This window comes from Trichomycterus rosablanca, chromosome 14 (assembly GCF_030014385.1).
Source record: "Trichomycterus rosablanca isolate fTriRos1 chromosome 14, fTriRos1.hap1, whole genome shotgun sequence".
Taxonomy (NCBI): Eukaryota; Metazoa; Chordata; class Actinopteri; order Siluriformes; family Trichomycteridae; genus Trichomycterus; species Trichomycterus rosablanca.
The window spans coordinates 13,668,692-13,691,034 of record NC_086001.1 but is presented as its reverse complement, the minus strand read 5'-3'; the positions used below and the strand labels follow the sequence as shown (position 1 = coordinate 13,691,034).

Here is a 22,343-nt window from a genome sequence, read left to right as displayed (position 1 = left end):
CGGATAAAATAGGGAGGGTTGTGTCAGGAGGGGCATCCGGCGTAAAAACTGTGCCAAATCGATGCGGATCATGATCCGCCGAGAGCTGACCCCGCAACCGAACGGGACAAAGGCCGAGGAAGAACAAGAAGAAGTACAATTGAGCACACAAACAGTACTTTTCTTTACAAATGTGCTTTATTGTCTTCAGGGGTGTCTTTATTATTGGTGTATTCTATTTTAAAATATTGCATGATTTTACTCTTTTATTATAACTTTATTCTAAAAAATTGGCCTAAAACACTGTAAAATAATATAAAATACATTATTATAAAATAAAAATAATAAATAATGAAATGGAAAAGAAGCATCAATTGCACATAATACATAGAGCACCAAACCATTCTGTATAACTATATAGTTTGCTAAATTAAATATTGATCAGTAACGAGGCTACCATTTCATTGTGTGTGTGCGTGTGTGTCCCACTTTTAGATTCAGTCCTCTTAACGCGCCTGTCAGTGTGATAAATAATTAAAAACTTTGAGTAATAAGTAAGTTATGACTTTATATGTATAACAGTAAGTATAAGTATAATATCACTAATTGTTTAAGACAGAATATTAGTTTAAAACTGTGAACGCGTGTCGATACAGAACGACCATAAATCACGCCTGGTTGATTCTGAATGATTCGCTACGTTGTTCAAAGGAGTCAAATCCTTAAATTGAATCAATAGTGAAAACACGCTGTCGCTGCTGTTACTGTTACCAGGGCAACGCCTTCACCCGCCCCGCTGTGGTCATGGGCTTTAAGGTTCATTTCAGAGAGTCGAATGACAGATGAGAGAGTCGACTCTTGTCTCATAAACTTATACACACACAACACAAAAAGTTTGTATTTTGTTAGACCTACAATAAGTTAATTGTTTAGTATATTGTAAATCTGTTCATCATAGAGATTGGGTAATATTGGTTCAAACCCCACCACTGCCAGGTAGCTGCTGTTGGACCCTTGAGCAAGGCCCTTAACCCTCAATTGCTCAGACTATATACTGTAACTGTAATGTAAGTCACTTTGGATAAAGGCGTCTGCTAAATGCTGACAATGTAAATGTATAATAGAGATATTTAATAATTGTATGCCTTTAATTTGTTGCTATTCAGCATACTTCCAGTTCATTACAGTTTTTTTTTTTTACTACTGACTAATTTATTCATTTATAAGTCAGTAAACGAATAAGAATTTACAAAATTTTAATTACATAAAGTCTCTAAATATATTTGACCTGTTTAAACACACACACACAAACGCCGAGTCGGCACACGTTGTTTGAAGGAGCCGAGTAGGAGTCGGTTCGATGCCAAACGACTCATCACTAACCCGCAGGCGCATAGTTGCCAATAGAAGCGTCCAAATCTTTATTGCAAGTAATGCACTGAAATATTTGTCCAAATAGTAAGCTTGTATTAATACATGATGTTTATTTTTACTGTCCAGTTAACTCCAGTTCAACCCAAGTAAAGAAGCTGAAGCACTGGAAAAGATGTGTGCCCTATTGTGAAGCTCCACCCACATACAGCATCATCGTTCGCATCACCCTCATCAGCATCAGCAGCATCAGCATCACCAGTACAGAAAGCACAGAGAGCTCACGGACAGCCAACCTGCTGCTGCCGCTCATATCCATGCAAGTGAGTACTCCATTTCTTTAAATGATACATGCTCGGTCATGGTCTAGGAATTCATTTTGCATGTGTTTTTTTCAGAGATGTCATTTATTCTTGCTGATTTGAACATTTATATAACTGGCATTATAGATTATATTTTCATATTCAATATAATGTTCGGCACTCTGCTGTTAAATCTCTGACTGTACGAAGTGCAGATTTCACGGCAATGTGCATGTAAATGTGCATGCAGTTTAAAGGGCATGAGCACCTTCAGAGATGCCCCCTCTCCTTTCCCAGCAAGGTACTCCTGTGCATCTACGACAGCAGATGTACATGGTAGCATTATTTAAATTTATTCTCTGTTCAAAATGCACATCCTAAACTATCAAATGACTTACAATACTTTACAATATGAGTTGTCAGCAGCAGTGGCTGCATGGCTTTAGTGGGTTTAAGTTGAACCCCCCACTAATCCCATTACAAAGCCAGTCTGTTTAGTGTTATACATTGCAGTTGCAGTTGATCCAGGCTGATTTGCTGTGTTCCAGTGTAAATTGTAATGCAAATGCTATTTAGTAATTTATGCAAACACAGATATAATGAAATGGACATCAGCAGCAAATGTGGATGAGCTCAGATGGAACACAGTGGCAGTTTAAAAGGTTTAATGAGCTCCAGTAGAGACTCGCTGTGGGGAAATCATTTGGTTTTGTACATATTTAATAGCACGGAACTACTTTTTAATGTCTAATTCATATTTAATCGGTGAGTTGCTCAATTTAAAACACCATATGTGTTTAATATAACAGTTTTTTTCTATCAATGTTATTATTTATGAGCACAGATCTATTTAAGAATTTAATACATTTGGAAGAATATTAGCTTTTTTCATTAGAACTTTTTATTAATTAGTACAATTAATAAAAAAAAACAGCTAGACTTTCTCTTTAGATTAATATTGTGAATGCAAAGCTTTTTCACATTATGATGTGTCTAATTTTGACCTAGACTGTAGGTGTTTACGATTAAAAATGCATCTCTAATACCTAATGTAAACCTTACCGACTGGCAGTATGCAGCAGTCCCGCAAGCCTTGCAAACCTGTCCGTTTTAAAACGAACATTTGGTGTCAATCAGCAATGTTCAAAACAGTGCATGAGCTTGTGACTTTTATAAATAGCACACACGGCACAGAGAGCCGAACGGCATCGGTCCCGTTTAATCTCTTCAGTTGGTGGCGTGTTTGACATTGCATGTTTTCATGGTGACCTTGAGCATGCAGACACAGCTGAGCACAAGAGCCAGTCAGCGTTGTGAGACTGTCCCATGGGGCGTTTGTACGGGTAGTATCACTCTCTCACACAGAGATTACCTCTGAGTTAAAGGAATACTCCTTTTTACATTTTAAACATATCTCTATAGAATCTGTAGCAGAACTGTTTTTAACACAGACAGCCAGCTGAACATGCAGAGGAAATCAGTTTGTTCATTTGAAACTTAGGAGCAGTTGTCAATCAAAGCATAGATTGGGGCTTTCTCAGTCAAACATTTGAAAATGAAACCCAGACTGAATCTGTGTAAAACATTTTGTAATGGGAGCAATTCTTATGTCTCAAATTTAAAAGATTCTTAAGAGGCTGTATATGAATCACACAGAACCCCCTTCTCTTTGCGTAGTTGTTTATATTCATTGTCCTGATGCAGCACATTATTGCAAACACAATAACCTTAACCTGATTTGCTAGCATACATAATTTCTACCAATTAAATAGAGATACAGATTCGATTAGTAATTGGGGATAGACGCCTAGCTACTATTTACACATCATCAAACACACACCTGTTATCTTATTCAAGCTGTGCTCAAAATCTTTAATGGGATTAACAAAAGTTCTAGAACCACCTTACTTTCTAAGATTAAAATGCTGGTTCTCAGTACACACCGATCAGGCATTATGACCATCTTCCTAATATTGTGTTGGTCCCCCTTTTGCTGCCAAAACAGCCCTGACCCGTCGAGGCATGGACTCCACTAGACCCCTGAAGGTGTGCTGTGGTATCAGGCACCAAGATATGAGCAGCAGATCCTTTAACTCCTGTAAGTTGTGAGGTGGGGCCTCCATGGATCGGACTTGTTTGTCCAGCACATCTCACAGATGCTCGATTGGATTGAGATCAGGGGAATTTGGAGGCCAAGTCAACACCTCAAACTCGTTGTTGTGCTCCTCAAACCGTTCCTGAAGCATTTTAGCCTTGTGGCAGGGTGCATTATCCTGCTGCAAGAGGCCACAGCCATCAGGAAATACCGTTTCCATGAAAGGGTGTACATGGTCTGCAACAATGCTTAGGTAGGTGGTACGTGTCAAAGTAACATCCACATGGTTGGCAGGACCCGAGGACCCCCAGCGGAACATTGCCCATAGCATCACACTGCCTTTGCCGGCTTTGCCATATTTTCTTAGTGCATCCTGGTGCCATGTGTTCCCCAGGTAAGCGACGCACACGCATTCCGCCATCCACGTGATGTAAAAGAAAACGTGATTCATCAGACCAGGCCACCTTCTTCCATTGCTCTGTGGTCCAGTTCTGACGCTCACGTGCCCATTGTTGCTTTCGGCGGTGGACAGGGGTCATCATGGGCACCCTGACTGGTCTGCAGCTATGCAGCCCCATACACAACAAACTGTGGTGCACTGTGTATTCTGATACCTTTCTATCAGAACCAGCATTAACTTCTTCAGCAGTTTGAGCTACAGTAGCTCGTCTGTTGGATCAGACCACACGGGCCAGCCTTCGCTCCCCATGTGCATCAATGAGCCTTGGCCGCCCATGACCCTGTCGCCGGTTTATCACTGTTCCTTCTTAAAACCACTTTTGATAGATACTGACCACTGCAGACTGGGAACACCCCACAAGAGCTGCAGTTTTGGAGATGCTCTGACCCAGTCGTCTAGACATCACAATGACCCTTGTCAAACTTGCTCAAATCCTTACGCTCGCTCATTTTTCCTGCTGTTAACACATCAACTTTGAGGATAAAATGTTCACTCGCTGCCTAATATATCCCAACCAATAACAGGTGCCGTGATGAAGAGATAATCAGTGTTATTCACTTCACCTGTCAGTGGTCATACTGTTATGCCTTTAAGGGGTCATAATGTTATGCCTTTAAAAAGCTTTAAGGGGCAGAAGATTTTCATGTGATGATGATGTAAAAGCAGTGGTGCATCAGTGGCTACACATTAAAAAGTTTTATTGAGGTGAAAGTTTCACCGGGTCCGGTTCAAGGTAGGGGCACACCCCAGAGAGGTCGCCAGTCTGTCCCAGGGCTTCGGCCATCCCCCAACCAGATAAAGCCAGTCATGTCTATGTTGACGCCCAGCCTACCAAAAGCATAGCTGAGTGGTGGGCTAGTGTACCAAACTGCTGCACCTCCTGAGTACCACACAACAGACTTTTTTAAAATAAATAAGCTATGATGTGCATTATTTTATCTTTGTGAATTTATTACTCTCAACACCTTTACAACAAACCCCGGTTATCCTAGGTGTCTGTAATGGGTTTACCGCTTGAAATGTAATCTTTTCTTGTGAGTCAAGCATCTCTAATGCAGGCACCTCGACCAGACAGCAGAGGCCCCAATTGCAGTAGGAACGAGAAACCCCTTTGATCATTCTCCCCTCAGACACAGTTAATTGTGTCAATGTGGGCTCCAGTTGATGGCACAGGTGCTAGCGCATTAAATTGCTGCGCCACCAGAGAGCCCACTGGTGTGTTTTAAGTTTGAGCACAACCACCAATCATGATGAATTGGCCACTCCAGTCTGAATACTATTGTTTTTCTCATGAGATTAATTATATAATCCCATTAAATTATTACAGTTGCATTAAATTCCTTAACCGATAAGAACCAAAGCAGAAAAATCTAACCTTAATCGATTATCATTTTTATTTTATTTGCAGGCATTTTTAATAATATAAAAACTTGGGGCTCAAGCTCAAGCTCTAGTGTTTAAATCTCAGCAGTGTTATCAACCTGGTTGGATATCAGTTAGCCATGTCTGAGATAAGGACGCTTGGATATGGTTTCTTCACATTTTCCCCATACTGCAAAATGCAACTTCCTATTCTGGTCGAAGTATCAGGTGCCTTAAATATGGACCAATTTCTGATTCCTTTGGGTTGGGGAGAGTGGGTTTAATGTTGTTTTCACAGAAAAACAACATGTTAAGATTAAGTGGGATGGGGATTTCTCATAACTGGTGCAGTTACGACCTCTGCTGGCTGATTGATGGTGCCTGCACAGAGACGAAGGATAATGTGATCAGGGTGTGTCTCTCTGTACACAAAGCTGATCCTCATATGAACTCACCTGGTGCAGGTGAAAAGATGCAGTCGGCTACTGCACACGTGTCGGAGGGGGCGTGTATCAGTCTCGGCTCTCCTCAACCAGGGTGGAGATCAGCATCAGTAGAGAGGAAGCGTAATGCAATTGGGTAATTGGATATGACTAGATTGGAAGGAAAATTATGGAATAAATGCAAAAAAAATCCACATTTTCTCATGACCAATTCTTTCTGCTTTGTTTATTCCAGATTACTATGAGGAAGCCACTGGACTGCTGAAAAACATCTGCATTTTCTGCACAGCTGTGGCATGTATTGTTTGTGCTAAGCCATTCTAGCCAAGTGCTGCAACATGGGTCCTCAATCGCGCTGTATCATCCAGAGGAAGTTGCGTCCGGTGCGGATACTCACGCTTCTACTCGGCCTCCTGGCAATAAGCTCTGTGTCCGTCTTTTCCCTCGGTGCCTCCCTTACTTCTTCATGGGGCTCATCCGCCTCACCAGAACTGAATAGCGGCCCTGCCCCCCACAGGACATTACTCTCAGCTAGTAACGGCAATGAATCTGAGGGTGAGAATCAGGGCGAGTACCCTGAGGACTTGTTCACGTTGGAGGAAAGACGCAAGGGTGCAGTCGTTCTGCACATGCTCGGCATGCTGTACATGTTTATCGCGCTGGCCATAGTGTGCGACGAGTTCTTTGTGCCCGCGCTGACCGTCATCACCGAGAAGCTGGCCATCTCGGACGACGTAGCGGGCGCCACCTTCATGGCAGCCGGAGGTTCTGCGCCCGAACTCTTCACCTCTGTCATCGGCGTCTTCATCTCGCACAGCAACGTGGGGATCGGCACCATCGTGGGCTCGGCCGTGTTCAACATCTTGTTCGTGATCGGCATGTGTGCCGTGTTCTCTCGCGAGATCCTCAACCTCACGTGGTGGCCGCTTTTCCGTGACGTGTCCTTCTACATTCTGGACCTGATCATGCTTATCGTCTTCTTTCTGGACAACTTCATTAGCTGCTGGGAGAGCATGAGCCTGCTAATGTCCTACGCTGCCTATGTGATCTTCATGAAGTACAACGCGCACATGGAGGCCTTCATTAAGGGCTTGGTAAACCGCAACCAAGTGGTGGAGGTGGCCGAGACACAGCCCAAGGTAAGTCAGACTCATCAACTTTAGTCTTCCTCTGCCTCTACCTACATTAACTTATTATATGATGAAGCCCTCACTTCCTCGCCTTTCTTCCTCACTCTTCTTTTGCCTTCTGTTGTCGTTTTCGTATTTTATTTATATTTCCTGCCTCTTCTTCTTACTTCTCTTGCTTGCCTCATGATTCACCTCTTACCTGTTCTATTTCTATAGCCTTCTCTTAACTTTTTGCCCTTCCTCTCATCATGCCTTTTGCCCAGCCTTGCCTTAAAATGTATTTCCTTTCCCTTTTCTTCCAACTCTTAGTCATATTCTCTCTCTGTATCTTCCTTCTCTTATGACCCTTCCCACATATATTCTATCTTTATTATCTCCTCTAAAAAAATTTTCCTGTCACCATTTTTCCTTATTTATTCTTAACTTTACTTTACTGTCCACACTTACTCACTCTTATTCCTTTACCTTTAATTCACTCCCCCCCCTCACACATCCTAATGGTCACGACTCCCTCTTCAACCCTTTTCTACTTCTTTCATTTTCCTTTTTACTGTTTCTAATCAACGTTTCCTTTAGGCAATCTCTCTCTCTCTCTCTCTCTCTCTCTCTCTCTCTCTCTCTTTCTCTCTCTCTCTCTCTCTCTCTCTCTCTCTCTGTCTTTCTTTTGCCTCCTTTTCAGTTTTTTTCTACTGCCGTGTACCTACGTTTTTCAGGTCATCACTCATTAATTATTCATTTCCTTTCTCTTTTTTGCTTCTTACTTTTTACTTAACTCATTACTTCCACTCCATTTTATTCCAGTAACTTAAAGTGGCTTCAGAAATGTTCAGACCCCTTTTTTGCACACTTCATTGTGGAAATGAAGCCATAACATTAAAACCACCTCCTTGTTTCTACACTCACTGTCCATTTTATCAGCTCCACTTACCATATAGAAGCACTTTGTAGTTCTACAACTACTGACTGTGGTCCATCTGTTTCTCTGCATGCTTTTTTAACCTGCTTTCACCCTGTTCTTCAATGGTCAGGACCACCACAGAGCAGGTATTATTTAGGTGGTGGATTATTCTCAGCACTGCAGTGATGGTGTGTTAGTGTGTGTTGTGCTGGTATGAGTGGATCAGACACAGCAGCGCTGCTGGAGTTTTTAAATACTGTGTCCACTCACTGTCCACTCTATTAGACACTCGTACCTAGTTGGTCCACCTTGTAGATGTAAAGTCAGAGACGATCGCTCATCTATTGCTGCTGTTTGAGTTGGTCATCTTCTAGACCTTCATCAGTGGTCATAGGACGCTGCCCACGGAGCACACTGTTGGCTGGATATATTTTTGGTCGGTGGACTATTCTCAGTCCAGCAGTGACAGTGAGGTGTTTAAAAACTCCATCAGCATTGCTGTGTCTTATCCACTCATACCAACACAACACACACTAACACACCACCACCATGTCAGTGTCACTGCATCCACCACCCAAATAATACCTGCTCTGTGGTGGTCTTGTGAGGGTCCTGACCATTGAAGAACAGCAGGAAAGAAGGGTAATAAAGCATGCAGAGTAACAAATGGACTACAGTCAGTAATTGTAAAACTACAAGGTGCTTCTATATGGTAAGTGGAGCTGATAAAATAGACAGTGAGTGTAGAAACTAGGAGGTGGTTTTAATGTTATGGCTGATCAGTGTAAACCAGCATATTACTTTATATTTTATATTATACAGTATATCATTTATATTAACATGAACGGAATATTATTTAAAAGATTTAATTAGGTTAATTGGGTTATTTTACTAGGTTAGTTTGCAAACAAACAATATTTAATACAAAGGGCTTTCAGGTAGTGCAGTGGTAAAATACGCTAGCTCACAAATGCTGAAATCTGGGGTTTGAATTTCAGTGGTGCTACAGGTACAAGCCCAGATAAAAATAAGGAGGGTTGCATAAGGAAGGGCATCTGGTACAGGAGCAGGAGCAGCTGAGAAAAAAAAAAATATTGAATACAAACGTGAAAGGCTATTTGCACACCTTTTTCTGTTCTATTCATACATTTTCCCACAATTTTCCCTTAATCTAGTTGTATCCAATTGCTTGGTTCATATTTCAGCCTTTACCGCTTCAATCCTCCACTCTCGTTCTGTGCTCAGAGCCGGCTGCTTCTTTCTACCCACATGAGGCAGGTTCATATGAGGGTCTGTATTGCGTATTGAGAGTCACGCACTGATCCCCATTATCCCCCGTCTTATTGTGCAGGCACCTTTGATTAACGAGCAGTTATGAGGGATTTATTTAATCTGGCAAACAACCTTACAGATGAGACGATTGTTGTTGATATAGGTGTATGGCGTGTGCGCTGAGACTCGAACTCGCTAGCACACCAGAGTGGAAATGTTACAGCTTTGCCACCTGACCTAGTTCTAAAACCTTTGTAATCTAACATTGAAGGTGTTACTTTGTACTTTGGATGGATAAATTTGTAATGCATTTGTTGAGAATGTTTGCCAGTTTTGCCATGCTTGATTTGAGCTCTGTTCATTGCCATAACTGTAATCTTATTGGACAAGGAACCAGGCCCAGTGGTGTTTTTAAGTTTTTGATGCTTGCATTGTTGAACTGTGACCGGGCCACAGACCAGTAGCGGTGGTTGGGGACCGCTTCTCTACACCGTTCTTCCTTTTCTTACTGTCTCTTTTCTAAACTTAGGCTTCAGTTCTAAGCACAATAACTTAGTGGGGCAGTTAAGGTACTGGACTAGTAAATGAAAGGTTGCAGTTTTAATCCCCCCATTGCCACTGTTGGGCCCTTAAGCATTGCCCTTAATTTTGAAATACTTGTACTGTATACAGTCACAAATGTAAGTTGCTTTGGATAAAAGCATATGCTAAATGCCATAAAGGTATTTCTTCCTTCTCTTATTTTTATTTTTCCTTTTGTCCCTCACATTCTAACTTTAATTAGAATGGGGAAGTTGTAGCCTAGTGGTTTAGGTATTGGTAATCAAAAGGTCGCTGGTTAAAGCCCTGCCACTGCCACTTTTGAGCCCTTGAACAAGGCCCTTAACCCTAAATTGCTTAGACAATATATACTGCCACAGTAATGTCAGTCGCTTTGGATAAAGCGTCTGCTAAATGCATAAAATGTAAAGGTAATTGATTCTTATTTTAGATTTCTGTTCTTTCTTAGAGAATTTCATTGGTTCTTTTTCTTCTCGTTATTCACTTGTCTGCCCAATTTAATTCTCTAGTTCTTTCCTTCCTGCTTTCTATTTCAGTCCTTCCCTCTCATCATTGTCTGTATTTACCCTACCATCCATCCGTTTCCACTGAGATTTACTCCTCTCCTTATTTACCCTCTCTTTCCTCTAGACTCCTGATGTCTAATCCTCTTCTCATAATTTAACCCTCTTGTCTCATCATTTCTGTCTCTTTTTCTTATTCTGTCCCCATCCCACCTCCCCCTTTATTTATGTATTGCCTCTCTACTCCATCTGTCACTTCACTCATAATTCATCTCCTTACGCTCCTCTGTTCTCTCCTCTTATACTTTTTGCAATGCGGAAAGTGGAGTAGAGATTTACTTGAGGGATGCAAGACTTGAAATGTGAGGGTGTGAATTTATAAACAGTCTACAAAATACAGTGGTACCTTGTAACTCAACGTCTCCTAATCTCAAAATCTTTAAAACTCAACACCTTTGAGTTTCTCAACAAATTTGTACCCTTAAACTCAACTTGTTCAGTTTGTTTTTTTTAAATGTATTTATTTAATTTCAAATGAACAATAAACAGTTGCTTTGTTTAGCGGTAATACATCATAAAAGTGTGCATATGAGACGAATCTGCATTTGTGTGGAATAATCATCAGATTCACTCTGAAAGCTCCACATGTATCTGTTTTAAGCTGGATTTTCCTCACTGTTTCACTTTTAAACTTGTGTTACAGCTCAAGGTTCTGATACATTATAAGAATCAGCTTTTTATTTCAGTGTTTTTTACATTATATTTGTGTTATTTTCAGTGTATAAGTGTCAAAAACAACCCCATTGTTTTACATTAGCCTAAAATATATGCAGTTCCACGGGACCATGGAACCCATTAACTGGTTTCCTATACATCCTTATGGGAAAAAATACCTCGAAACTCAACGCCAGTCCCAGAACCAATTGACATTAAGTTTCAAGGTACCACTGTAACAGCTTTACAAGGGGGATGCAATGCAACAGTGTAATATTTGTGCATATTATACAAATCTTACTGTTTCAAGTGGCACAAAATGTAGAGATGCTTCATTAGCCAACAAGCTGGAGGGCTGTGTCTCAAACCACACACCGCATGTGTCTCATTAATTGTTTCACACACTACATGAGTGATCTTTTCCAGCATGTTTCAAATCACTTGCAAACGCTCAATTATTTACATTTACATTTTCGGCATTTAGCAGATGCTTTTATCCAAAGCGACTTACAGAACTGTGACGGTATATATTGTCAAAGCAATTGAAGGTTAAGGGCCTTTCTCAAGTGCCCAACAGTGGTAACCTGGCAGTGGTGGGGCTTGAACCAGCGTCTTTTCGATTACTAGACTGATACCTTAACCGCTAGGCTATAACTGCCCTTAACCACTAGGCTACAATCAAGTTACTAAGCAGTGCATGTAACAGTTGACTTTTTGCATACTTTATATGGTGGATTTGATTTTGAATAGATCCCAGCAATCAATAATTTTTTATTTACAAAATTATTCAACCCTTTTATTTAATACTTTGTAGAAGGCTATATGGCAATTACAGCTGCATGTCTTGTTGGATTCATCTCTACAAGCGTAGCACACTTGGATTGAGGCAGTTTATCCCATTTTTCATGGTAGATCTTCTCAAGCTTTTTTTTTAATTGAATGGCAAACATCTTTAGGTATTCTAACAGGTGTTTAGCCTTAAAGTCTGGTATTTGGCTGGGCAACATTCAGAGACTTGCCTTAAATCCACTCCAGTTGCACTAGTCTGAGTTTGTTTGCATTTTGGATTAGCCTTTCATCAACAATGTTTCTGTATTTGGCTGCATTCATCTATCCCTTAATTCTTAAGTCTTACTGTTCCTGCTGGTTAGAAGTACTCTCATAGAATGATGCTGCCACCACCATCTTTCACTGCATTAGCCAGGTGACGTGTAGTGCCATGTAGGCTTGTTGTTCTGCCCTAACAGTAAATTTTCTTATCTTATCAGACCAGAGAATCTATTTCCCCATGTTGCGAGAGTGTTTTAGTCTTATATTCAACCGTGGCTTATTTTTTGCTTCTACCATAAAGACCTGATTCATGGAGTGCTGTAGAGATGGCTGTCCATCCAACAGGTTTTCTGATCGCTCTCTACACCGGACTTTTGGAACTCTTTTAGACTGACAGTTGGGTTCTTTCCTATCTCTCTGATCAAGGCTTTTCTTGCCCGGATGCCCAGTTTGGTCAGGCGGCAAACTTTAAAAAGGTTCACAGTTGTATGTAGCTCTATTTTAGATTATTGGCGCCACTGGGTCCTGGGAATACTCTAAGTCTCAAATATGTTTTATGTCTTTGCTCTGATCTGTGACTTGCCACAAACGGATACAAACAGTTCCTAGGACTTCGCTTTGAGTTCCAGAAAGATGATGAAAATAATTAATGCAAAGCGAGCCACAGCAAAGTGTCTCTTATAAATAAACTTTCATGAATAAGAGATTTTATTTTGGATTTTTATGAATTTTCATATTTGTATTTTTAGGCGATTAGGTGTAGATTTTGTTGTGAATTTAGATTTTTTGGCATTTTTACCCATCAAAGTGTGCATTACTTTTCTGAATTTGCTGTTGTTTTTCATTAAGGGGAATACTGGCCACCCCCCACAAATGAAAAATGTGTGTAACAAGTAACATTAAGGTACTTTTTCTCTTCTGTTTATTCTATCAGCCCTCTTTTCACCTTCTTTAGGATCCTACTTTTTCCTCCTTATTTTACTTCTCATGTCCTGTTCCTCAATATTTACTTGTAACTTTACTTGTCTTTTTCCTCTTTTGTTTTGATTCTTCACATTTCCTTTGATTCTTCACATTTCCTTTGTTTTCTTTTAATTCATTTCTCATCTCTTTTGTTCTTCTTGTCCAGTGCTTAGTCTTCTCTTTACAGTTCCTTTCTTCCCATAATTAGTTTCTCCTGCCATGTTTCATATTTTACTCTGTATCACCTCTTCTCTTTCTTCATTAAGTCATTTCCTCTCATCTTACCCCCCCTTCCCAATCTGTACGTGTTCCCCTTGTCTCCTGCCTTAGTAATTACTTATTACCTTACACCTGCTTCTCCCTTAAGAATTCGCAACGTCATGAAACTTCTTGAACCTGTCAGCAGGAACAACATATATAATTGTTTAAATAACAGCATACCTGGGAAACTATAGGTCAAAAGTTTTCATCATATTATGTTATTCACATTGCAGATATTATAGCATTAACACATCATGGAATTAAAATGATTATTTTAAAAAAGGGTTTAGTATAAATCTTAGTATGAATATTTAAGCCATATATTGTGTGGACATACAGTGTATCACAAAAGTGAGTACACCCCTCACATTTCTGCAAATATTTTATTATATCTTTTCATGGGACAACACTATAGAAATAAAACTTGGATATAACTTAGAGTAGTCAGTGTACAACTTGTATAGCAGTGTAGATTTACTGTCTTCTGAAAATAACTCAACACACAGCTATTAATGTCTAAATGGCTGGCAACATAAGTGAGTACACCCCACAGTGAACATGTCCAAATTGTGCCCAAGGTGTCAATATTTTGTGTGACCACCATTATTATCCAGCACTGCCTTAACCCTCCTGGGCATGGAATTCACCAGAGCTGCACAGGTTGCTACTGGAATCCTCTTCCACTCCTCCATGATGACATCACGGAGCTGGTGGATGTTAGACACCTTGAACTCCTCCACCTTCCACTTGAGGATGCGCCACAGGTGCTCAATTGGGTTTAGTCCATCACCTTTACCTTCAGCTTCCTCAGCAAGGCAGTTGTCATCTTGGAGGTTGTGTTTGGGGTCGTTATCCTGTTGGAAAACTGCCATGAGGCCCAGTTTTCGAAGGGAGGGGATCATGCTCTGTTTCAGAATGTCACAGTACATGTTGGAATTCATGTTTCCCTCAATGAACTGCAGCTCCCCAGTGCCAGCAACACTCATGCAGCCCAAGACCATGATGCTACCACCACCATGCTTGACTGTAGGCAAGATACAGTTGTCTTGGTACTTCTCACCAGGGCGCCGCCACACATGCTGGACACCATCTGAGTCAAACAAGTTTATCTTGGTCTCGTCAGACCACAGGGCATTCCAGTAATCCATGTTCTTGGACTGCTTGTCTTCAGCAAACTGTTTGCGGGCTTTCTTGTGCGTCAGCTTCCTTCTGGGATGACGACCATGCAGACTGAGTTGATGCAGTGTGCGGCGTATGGTCTGAGCACTGACAGGCTGACCTCCCACGTCTTCAACCTCTGCAGCAATGCTGGCAGCACTCATGTGTCTATTTTTTAAAGCCAACCTCTGGATATGACGCCGAACACGTGGACTCAACTTCTTTGGTCGACCCTGGCGAAGCCTGTTCCGAGTGGAACCTGTCCTGGAAAACCGCTGTATGACCTTGGCCACCATGCTGTAGCTCAGTTTCAGGGTGTTAGCAATCTTCTTATAGCCCAGGCCATCTTTGTGGAGAGCAACAATTCTATTTCTCACATCCTCAGAGAGTTCTTTGCCATGAGGTGCCATGTTGAATATCCAGTGGCCAGTATGAGAGAATTGTACCCAAAACACCCAAATTTAACAGCCCTGCTCCCCATTTACACCTGGGACCTTGACACATGACACCAGGGAGGGACAACGACACATTTGGGCACAATTTGGACATGTTCACTGTGGGGTGTACTCACTTATGTTGCCAGCTATTTAGACATTAATGGCTGTGTGTTGAGTTATTTTCAGAAGACAGTAAATCTACACTGCTATACAAGCTGTACACTGACTACTCTAAGTTATATCCAAGTTTCATGTCTATAGTGTTGTCCCATGAAAAGATATAATGAAATATTTGCAGAAATGTGAGGGGTGTACTCACTTTTGTGATACACTGTATATACTAAAGAAATAAAAAATTATTTCGCTTTAAATGTAATAAACACTGCATAAGTGGTAAATAAATACACTATTAGATTTTGCTTAAACTTCTTTTTTTTTCTGGTTCCCCCCCCCCCCCCCCCCTTTATCTTCCAATTCCAGACTGTAAATTTGCTGCATAACCATATCCAATCTGCAGCCACTTCTTATCACCTGTCAGTGTTGGGTTCCTACACGGAAAGCCACACTTAATTTCCATATTTGTTTACAAACTTGGCTTTTCACAGACAGATATTTATCAGTGGTCAGATCTCTAAATGTCTTACATTCATACACTGAAAAAAACTTTTAAACTATGGACTTATATTATTATTATTATTATCTTCCCACAAATTGTCCAGTTTTATATTGCCTCTTTCCCAACTTCTTTGAAATGTGTTGCATGCATTAAATTAAGGATTAGTATATATTTACAGGTAAAATCTTCTCTGTGTTGCTTTTTTTTTGTATATTTTATTTATTTAAGTTTTTAAACAGGAACAACAATGAACATTAACAAAACATCCCACACTATACAAAAATAATCAATAAAAAAATAGACTAATTACTTAATGAAAATAAATGAATATAAAACAATATGTATAATACGTAAAGAAGGTTCAAAAATAATAATGATTATTAGATAAAATTAAATAAACAATTGAATAAAATTGAATTAGATAAAAAAAGAAAATATTAAATGAATGAAATAAAATAAGATTATGGCCTCTTAAGCTCATCCATAAATGCCTTCCAAACAGAAATGGATCGCCCCAGTGCAACTGCACTGGAGCACCTCAGCTGTTCTAGTTGAACACTCTGTGTTGCTTGTAACATGTAAAAATGTAGTTTTTATGTGCATTTTACCCACTGTCCAGACTTTTTTGGAATTAGGGTTGTTCATGAAAGATTAGGTAGCTGGTTTGAGTTGCAAAGAAATGAAGCATTCTTGTCAAATGTTGATCTTTGTATTATCAGTGACAAACATGCAAAAGTTGTGAAAGCAATTCTTGCTGAGTTGTGCGTACAGTTCGTAAACAGATTCAGCATTTTCTTCTTTCTATTGTTCCTCTTTTTTCCTGATCATTCCTCCACTTTAGTTATAGTTCACTTCTTTCAATTTTTGCTTGTCATCCCCTCTGTTAATTTTTCATCATGATTTAGGTCTCTTAATCAATTCTTCACACTTCTCTCCCTCCATCTCCAACTTGGATTCAGTGTTACCGCATTTCATGAACGAGCACCTGGTAATAATGGGGTTTCAGACAAAGACTGATTGGAATCGGTAGGAACCGATGGTGACTGAGTGAAAATGATTAAATGACAGAGTGGTTCTGACAAAGCAATAATGATTTGATGTCAGTTTTTCAGCCTGTGTTTTTTTAATGTGCTATATTTTCAACAACACACGTTGTTCACCAAAGAATCGACCCTCCAGGTTGCCTGGCAACAGGTAGTGGTTTGGTTAGCAGGCAAGACTGCTCTTCTTGCACTCTAGCACACACAAGCATGCAATCATCAATGATTATATTTCTTATGGTGCAGTGCACAGTTGAAAACCAACATCCATCTGCCTGTTTTCATGAGCTATCAGGACACTTATGTGAAATGTCATGCTTAAATGGAGCTGTAGGACTCCTCCCCATTCTTATTCCCGCAGTCTGTCTGTCACTAATGTTTAATAAGATCAAAGGTGAGGTCAAACTTTTGTCGGTTTTCCAATTGCTTCAATCAATCACTTATGCCATTAAGTTGTACATGCCAGCATGCCAGGTATCCATTACGGATGTTGGCAAAAAATTTTAACCCTTGCATTTTCACTTTTATATTAGATGTTTTACCACCATGTTATGCTGGTGTAAAGTTTCTGATCAGCCATAACATTAAAACCACCTCCTTTGTTTCTACACTCACTGTCCATTTTATCAGCTTTACTTACCATATAGAAGCACTTTGTAGTTCTACAATTACTGACTGTAGTCCATCTATTTCTCTACATACTTTTTTAGCCTGCTTTCATCCTGTTCTTCAGTGGTCAGGACCCCCACAGGACCACCACAGAGCAGGTATTATTTAGGCGCTGCTGGAGTTTTTAAATACCGTGTCCACTCACTGTCCACTCTATTAGACACTCCTACCTAGTTGGTCCACCTTGTAGATGTAAAGTCAGAGATGATCGCTCATCTGTTGCTGCTGTTTGAGCTGGTCATCTTCTAGACCTTCATCAGTGGTCAGAGGACGCTGCCCACGGGGCGCTGTTGGCTGGACATTTTTGGTTGGTGGACTATTCTCAGTCCAGCAGTGACAGTGAGATGTTTAAAAGCTCCATCAGTGCTGCTGTGTCTGATCCACTCATACCAGCACAACACACACTAACACACCACCACCATGTCAGTGTCACTGCAGTGCCGTGAATGATCCACCACCTAAATAATACCTATTCTGTGGTAAATATATATATATATATATATATATATATATATATATATAAATATATATATATATATATATATATATATATATATATATATATATATATATATATATATATATATATATATATACAGTCATGTGAAAAAGTTAGAACACCCCATGAGAACCTTTGTCTTTTTGAACATATTTAAACAAAAGCACATTGTTTCAGAAGTCCTGGTCTTTGTCTAGGTGTTCTCTGGTAAACTTTAGTCTTGCCCTGATGTTTTTTTCACAGCAAGGGTTTCCTCCTTGCTCACCTCCCATGAAAATCAAACTTGTGCAGTCTCTTTCTGATGGTAGATGCATGTACCTTGACATCAACTGTGGCAAGAGCTAGCTGTAGGTCCCATGATGACATTGTAGGATTATTGGAGATTTCTTTACGCATCTTGCGGTCTGCTCTTGGGCTGAACTTGCTAGGACAGCCTGACCTGGCCATGTTGGCAGTTGTTTTAAATGTTCACCACATGTAAATGATTTTCCGGACAGTGGAATGGCTGATTTCTAATTGTTTTTAGATCTTCTTTCTGAAGGCCTCAGAAAGCTCTTCAGATCTCACCATGGTGATATCACTTACTTCAACAATCAAGAGCAAACCAAACTAATGTCTGAGGTTTAAATAAAACTTCAATGTTCTCTAACGATGGTCTAATCATTGCAGCTGATGTGGTGCACCGGATTCTAATTTTAGACATTTTAAGTAGTAATAAATGTGGGGGTGTCCTAACTTTTTCCTCACAATAAATTTCCTTTTTTGTTCATTACATTTTACAGCTTGTGTTTAAAAGTAATTTTTAACATTTTATTTGTTTAGTTGTTATATAAGCTCCATCTCGCAGTACTGTTCAAATGAAGCTCAAATGTTTAAATATGTTCAAAAGGACAAAGGATTTCATGGGGTGTCCTAACTTTTTCACATGACTGTATATATGTATATATATATGCTGCATATATATACATACAGGTGAACAGTAAATTTTTTGGGGTCAGAGCGCAGGGTCAGTCATTGTACGGTGCCCCTGGAGCAGGCAGAGTTAAGGGCCTTGCTCAAGGGCCCACAGTGGCTGCATGGCGGAGCTGGGATTCGACCTTCAACTTTTCAATTGATTGGCCAAAGCTCTACCCAGTAAGCTACCACCATATTATGGGCATTCGGGTGGCACAGCGGTAAATAACGCTAGCCCACAATCACTGAGGTCCAACCACTAAGGTGTGAATGCCCAGCGGTACTATTGGCCAGTTGGGCATCTACATACAGACATGATTGATGGATTGTTGACCGATCTGGGGTATGTTACTGTATTGCACCCAGTGATTACAGGGAACCGCTGAGCCACACTCAACACTTTCATCTTGCCTACATACCACTATAGTATGATTGATGTAACTTTCATCTGACTTGTCATATTCATGACAGCAGATTATTTCTTCAGGGTTCATCTGCTACAAAGGATTTTGTGCAGTTGTCTAGAGTTCTACTGAGTTCTGCCATGATTCAAGGGTGAGAGAGCACATATAAAGTCCCCACTGAGACAAAATGCATTTTGCTGACAGTGCTGGTCCTCTTGTGGGAAATGCTTTTACTCACTAAATGCTGCTGATGTTGAATAATTCAGTTGAATGAGTAAAATAGGCTTTTTTGTTGGCTGGCATGGTTCTGGTAATTGTTTAACTATTCTGTCAAATTGTGCACTGGCACTGAAATTCTATGGTTTAATTATTATATTTTATCAGCACACAGACATAACACTGCAAATGCTGTGTGTGTGTTAAATAAGATAATACGTTTCATCTTGTGGAAACATATAGCAATTCTCCCTGAGTCGGCTGGATCATAGACTTGATCCTGTGATTATCCCTGCCGGATTTGGGTTACATGAGATGAAAATAAGTTTTTAAAGACTTGATCCAGATAGCTATCTTTTACTATACAACATGGAATTGTATTAGCCACATAATAATAATAATGTTTGCTTATTTAGATAGTTTAGATCACTAATTAGCTTATTTCATTATACCATACAGATTTTTTCCGATCAGCCATAACATTGTAATATTGTGTTGGTCCCTTTTTTGCTGCCAAAACAGCCCTGACCCGTCGAGGCATGGACTCCACTATACCCCTGAAGGTGTTCTGTGGTATCTGGCACCAAGATGTTAGCAGCAGATCCTTTAACTCCTGTAAGTTGTGAGGTGGGGCCTCCATGGATCAGATTTGTTTGTCCAGCACATCTTACAGATGCTCAATTGGATTGAGATCTGGGAAATTTGGAGGCCAAGTCAACACCTTAAACTCATTGTTGTGCTCCTCAAACCATTCCTGAACCATTTTTGCTTTGCATCAACCTGTGCTGCACTGTGTATTCTGACACCTTTCTATCAGAACGAGCATTAACTTCTTCAGCAGTCTGAGCTACAGTAGCTCGTCTGTTGGATCGGACCCCACGGGCCAGCCTTCACTCCCCACATGCACCAATGAGCCTTGGCCGCCCATGACCCTGTCGCTGGTTTACCACTGTTCCTTCCTTGGACCACTTTTGATAGATACTGACCACTGCAGACCGGGAACACCCCACAAGAGCTGCAGTTTTGGAGATGCTCTGACCCAGTCGTCTAGCCATCACAATTTGGCCCTTGTCAAACTCGCTCAAATCCTTACGCTCCTCCATTTTCCTGCTTCTAACACATCAACTTTGAGGATAAAATGTTCACTCGCTGCCTAATATATCCCACCCACTAACAGGTGCCGTGATGAAGAGATAATCAGTGTTATTCACTTCACCTGCATTAACCATGACTTGTTTTAAGAACCATCTATTAAAAGGTTTGGGACACATAGCAGGGCATTTTTATGGCATTGCTACAAGAAACCATTGGTTTTAATTGCACCTTGATTTTTAAAAAATGCAAATGACAGTGCAAAAATATCTGAGGAGATTATATTAATACATTAAGCAGATTATATTAAAGAGATTATATTATTGTAGTAAGAATACCTAAAAAGATTATATTATTATGTTAGGCTGTCTGAAGAGATTGAATTATTATATTAAGATATCTGAGGAGATTATATTATTGTACTAAGCTATTTAATATAGTCATAAGATTAAATGAATATATTGTAATATATCTGAACAGGTCTTTAGCCTTTTGCAAGTGGATTGAAGACATTTAACCATTTGGACTGAAATTAGAAAGCTTGTTTGACCAATGAGGAGCATTGCTGGCATTGTTTAATATTTAAATAAATTACAATAAAATAGATGAAAGCATTACATGGGTAGATTTTACTGCATTAGAAATTATGCAGTGTCTGTTTTAGTATTGCAGTAGTTTGTGATTTAGAAATGTATCTTGAATTGCTCTGGTAAACTATTTGTTTAGATTGTACTACCCTGACAAATGGAGTGTTTTACTGGATTTTTTAGGGATTCACTTCCATTTAACCACAGCAGCATTTAGTACAGTTGGATGTTGAGTCAGGGTTCTGATTTCTTCCAAAGTTTGGGTAAGATTGAGGTCAGGGCTTTAGTCAAGATTACCAAACTCAGCAAACAATTTTTTTTTAATGATTTTAGCAAAGATTGATAATTTATGTTCTGTTCTGTGAGCTCATGTGGCATTTTGGTTTTAGTCCTAGATATTTACAAGTTACAGTGACGGCACTTACAGATAAAAAAAAGCAGTTGAGGCAGGTCAGAAATGTTATAAACTGATTGTTGGAAAGGTGGAATTCTATTACCATGTCAAGCTGAAAATCACTGAGCTCTCCAGTAATTATTGATGGGTGCATGCTTTATTATATGCACCTGATAGCAGTAGGTGTGACCTTAATAGCCAATAATCCACCAGTTAGCACACCCTGCTCACTTTTGGCTGTGTAATGGTTTGCCAACTCGAGCCAGCTTTTAGTCGTCCATCACCATGGAAACTTAAGTGTGTGAATGTGCAGCTGTGCACATGTGTAGTCTCTTCTGTGTTTATGTGCATACATTTATGTGTATGCATGAGTGTGTGTGTGTGTGTGTGTACGTGTGCACATGTGCATGGCTGCTGTTGTCTACTGGAGTTAATTACAGTTACTGCGGATCATTGTGTCAGTGCCAGAGCTCATCTCCATCATAAAATGCTCTAAATGATGAATAGAAATGTGCGTGTGTAGAGCTGGGCACTTCACACACACCGGAGCTGGCAGTTGCTGGAGGTGCTAACAAAGTTAGCAAATTACTGTCATACAAAAAATATTTTTATATTTTTTAGTTTGTAGTAACTTACATCAAGCAGTTTTTTCATGGTGGTTGCAATGGCTGTACGTTGACAGCTCTGTAATGCTGCGTTTGTGTTAATTTCCACAAATTGTAGACCTTGTGTCTGATTGAAAACCTAGTGAGCTGCCTACTTTAGGCAGCTGTCTAAGTAGAGAGGATTCTAATAAGGCATCAAACGTAAGGAAGATTATTTAGATGCACTACTTAGACAGAGATTACGGCGATTACGCCACTGCAGTTTTTACTTTCTAAGTTAACACCATTAGCTTCAGGTGATTCAAACC

The 22,343-nt window shown here is 40.0% G+C and overlaps 1 protein-coding gene across 4 annotated transcripts in view; it reads left to right on the top strand.

The window, feature by feature from the left end:
- The window catches only part of LOC134326126 (sodium/potassium/calcium exchanger 2-like), a 129,879-nt gene that overhangs the window by 60,200 nt on the left and 47,336 nt on the right, over nt 1-22,343 (top strand). For all 4 annotated transcript variants that reach the window (XM_063008336.1, XM_063008335.1, XM_063008337.1 and 1 more), the window contains 2 exons: nt 1,480-1,673; nt 6,248-7,151. In XM_063008336.1, the coding sequence (XP_062864406.1) occupies nt 6,351-7,151 (801 nt within the window). In that variant the 5' untranslated portion in view covers nt 1,480-1,673; nt 6,248-6,350. The remainder of the gene's footprint in view (nt 1-1,479; nt 1,674-6,247; nt 7,152-22,343) is intronic.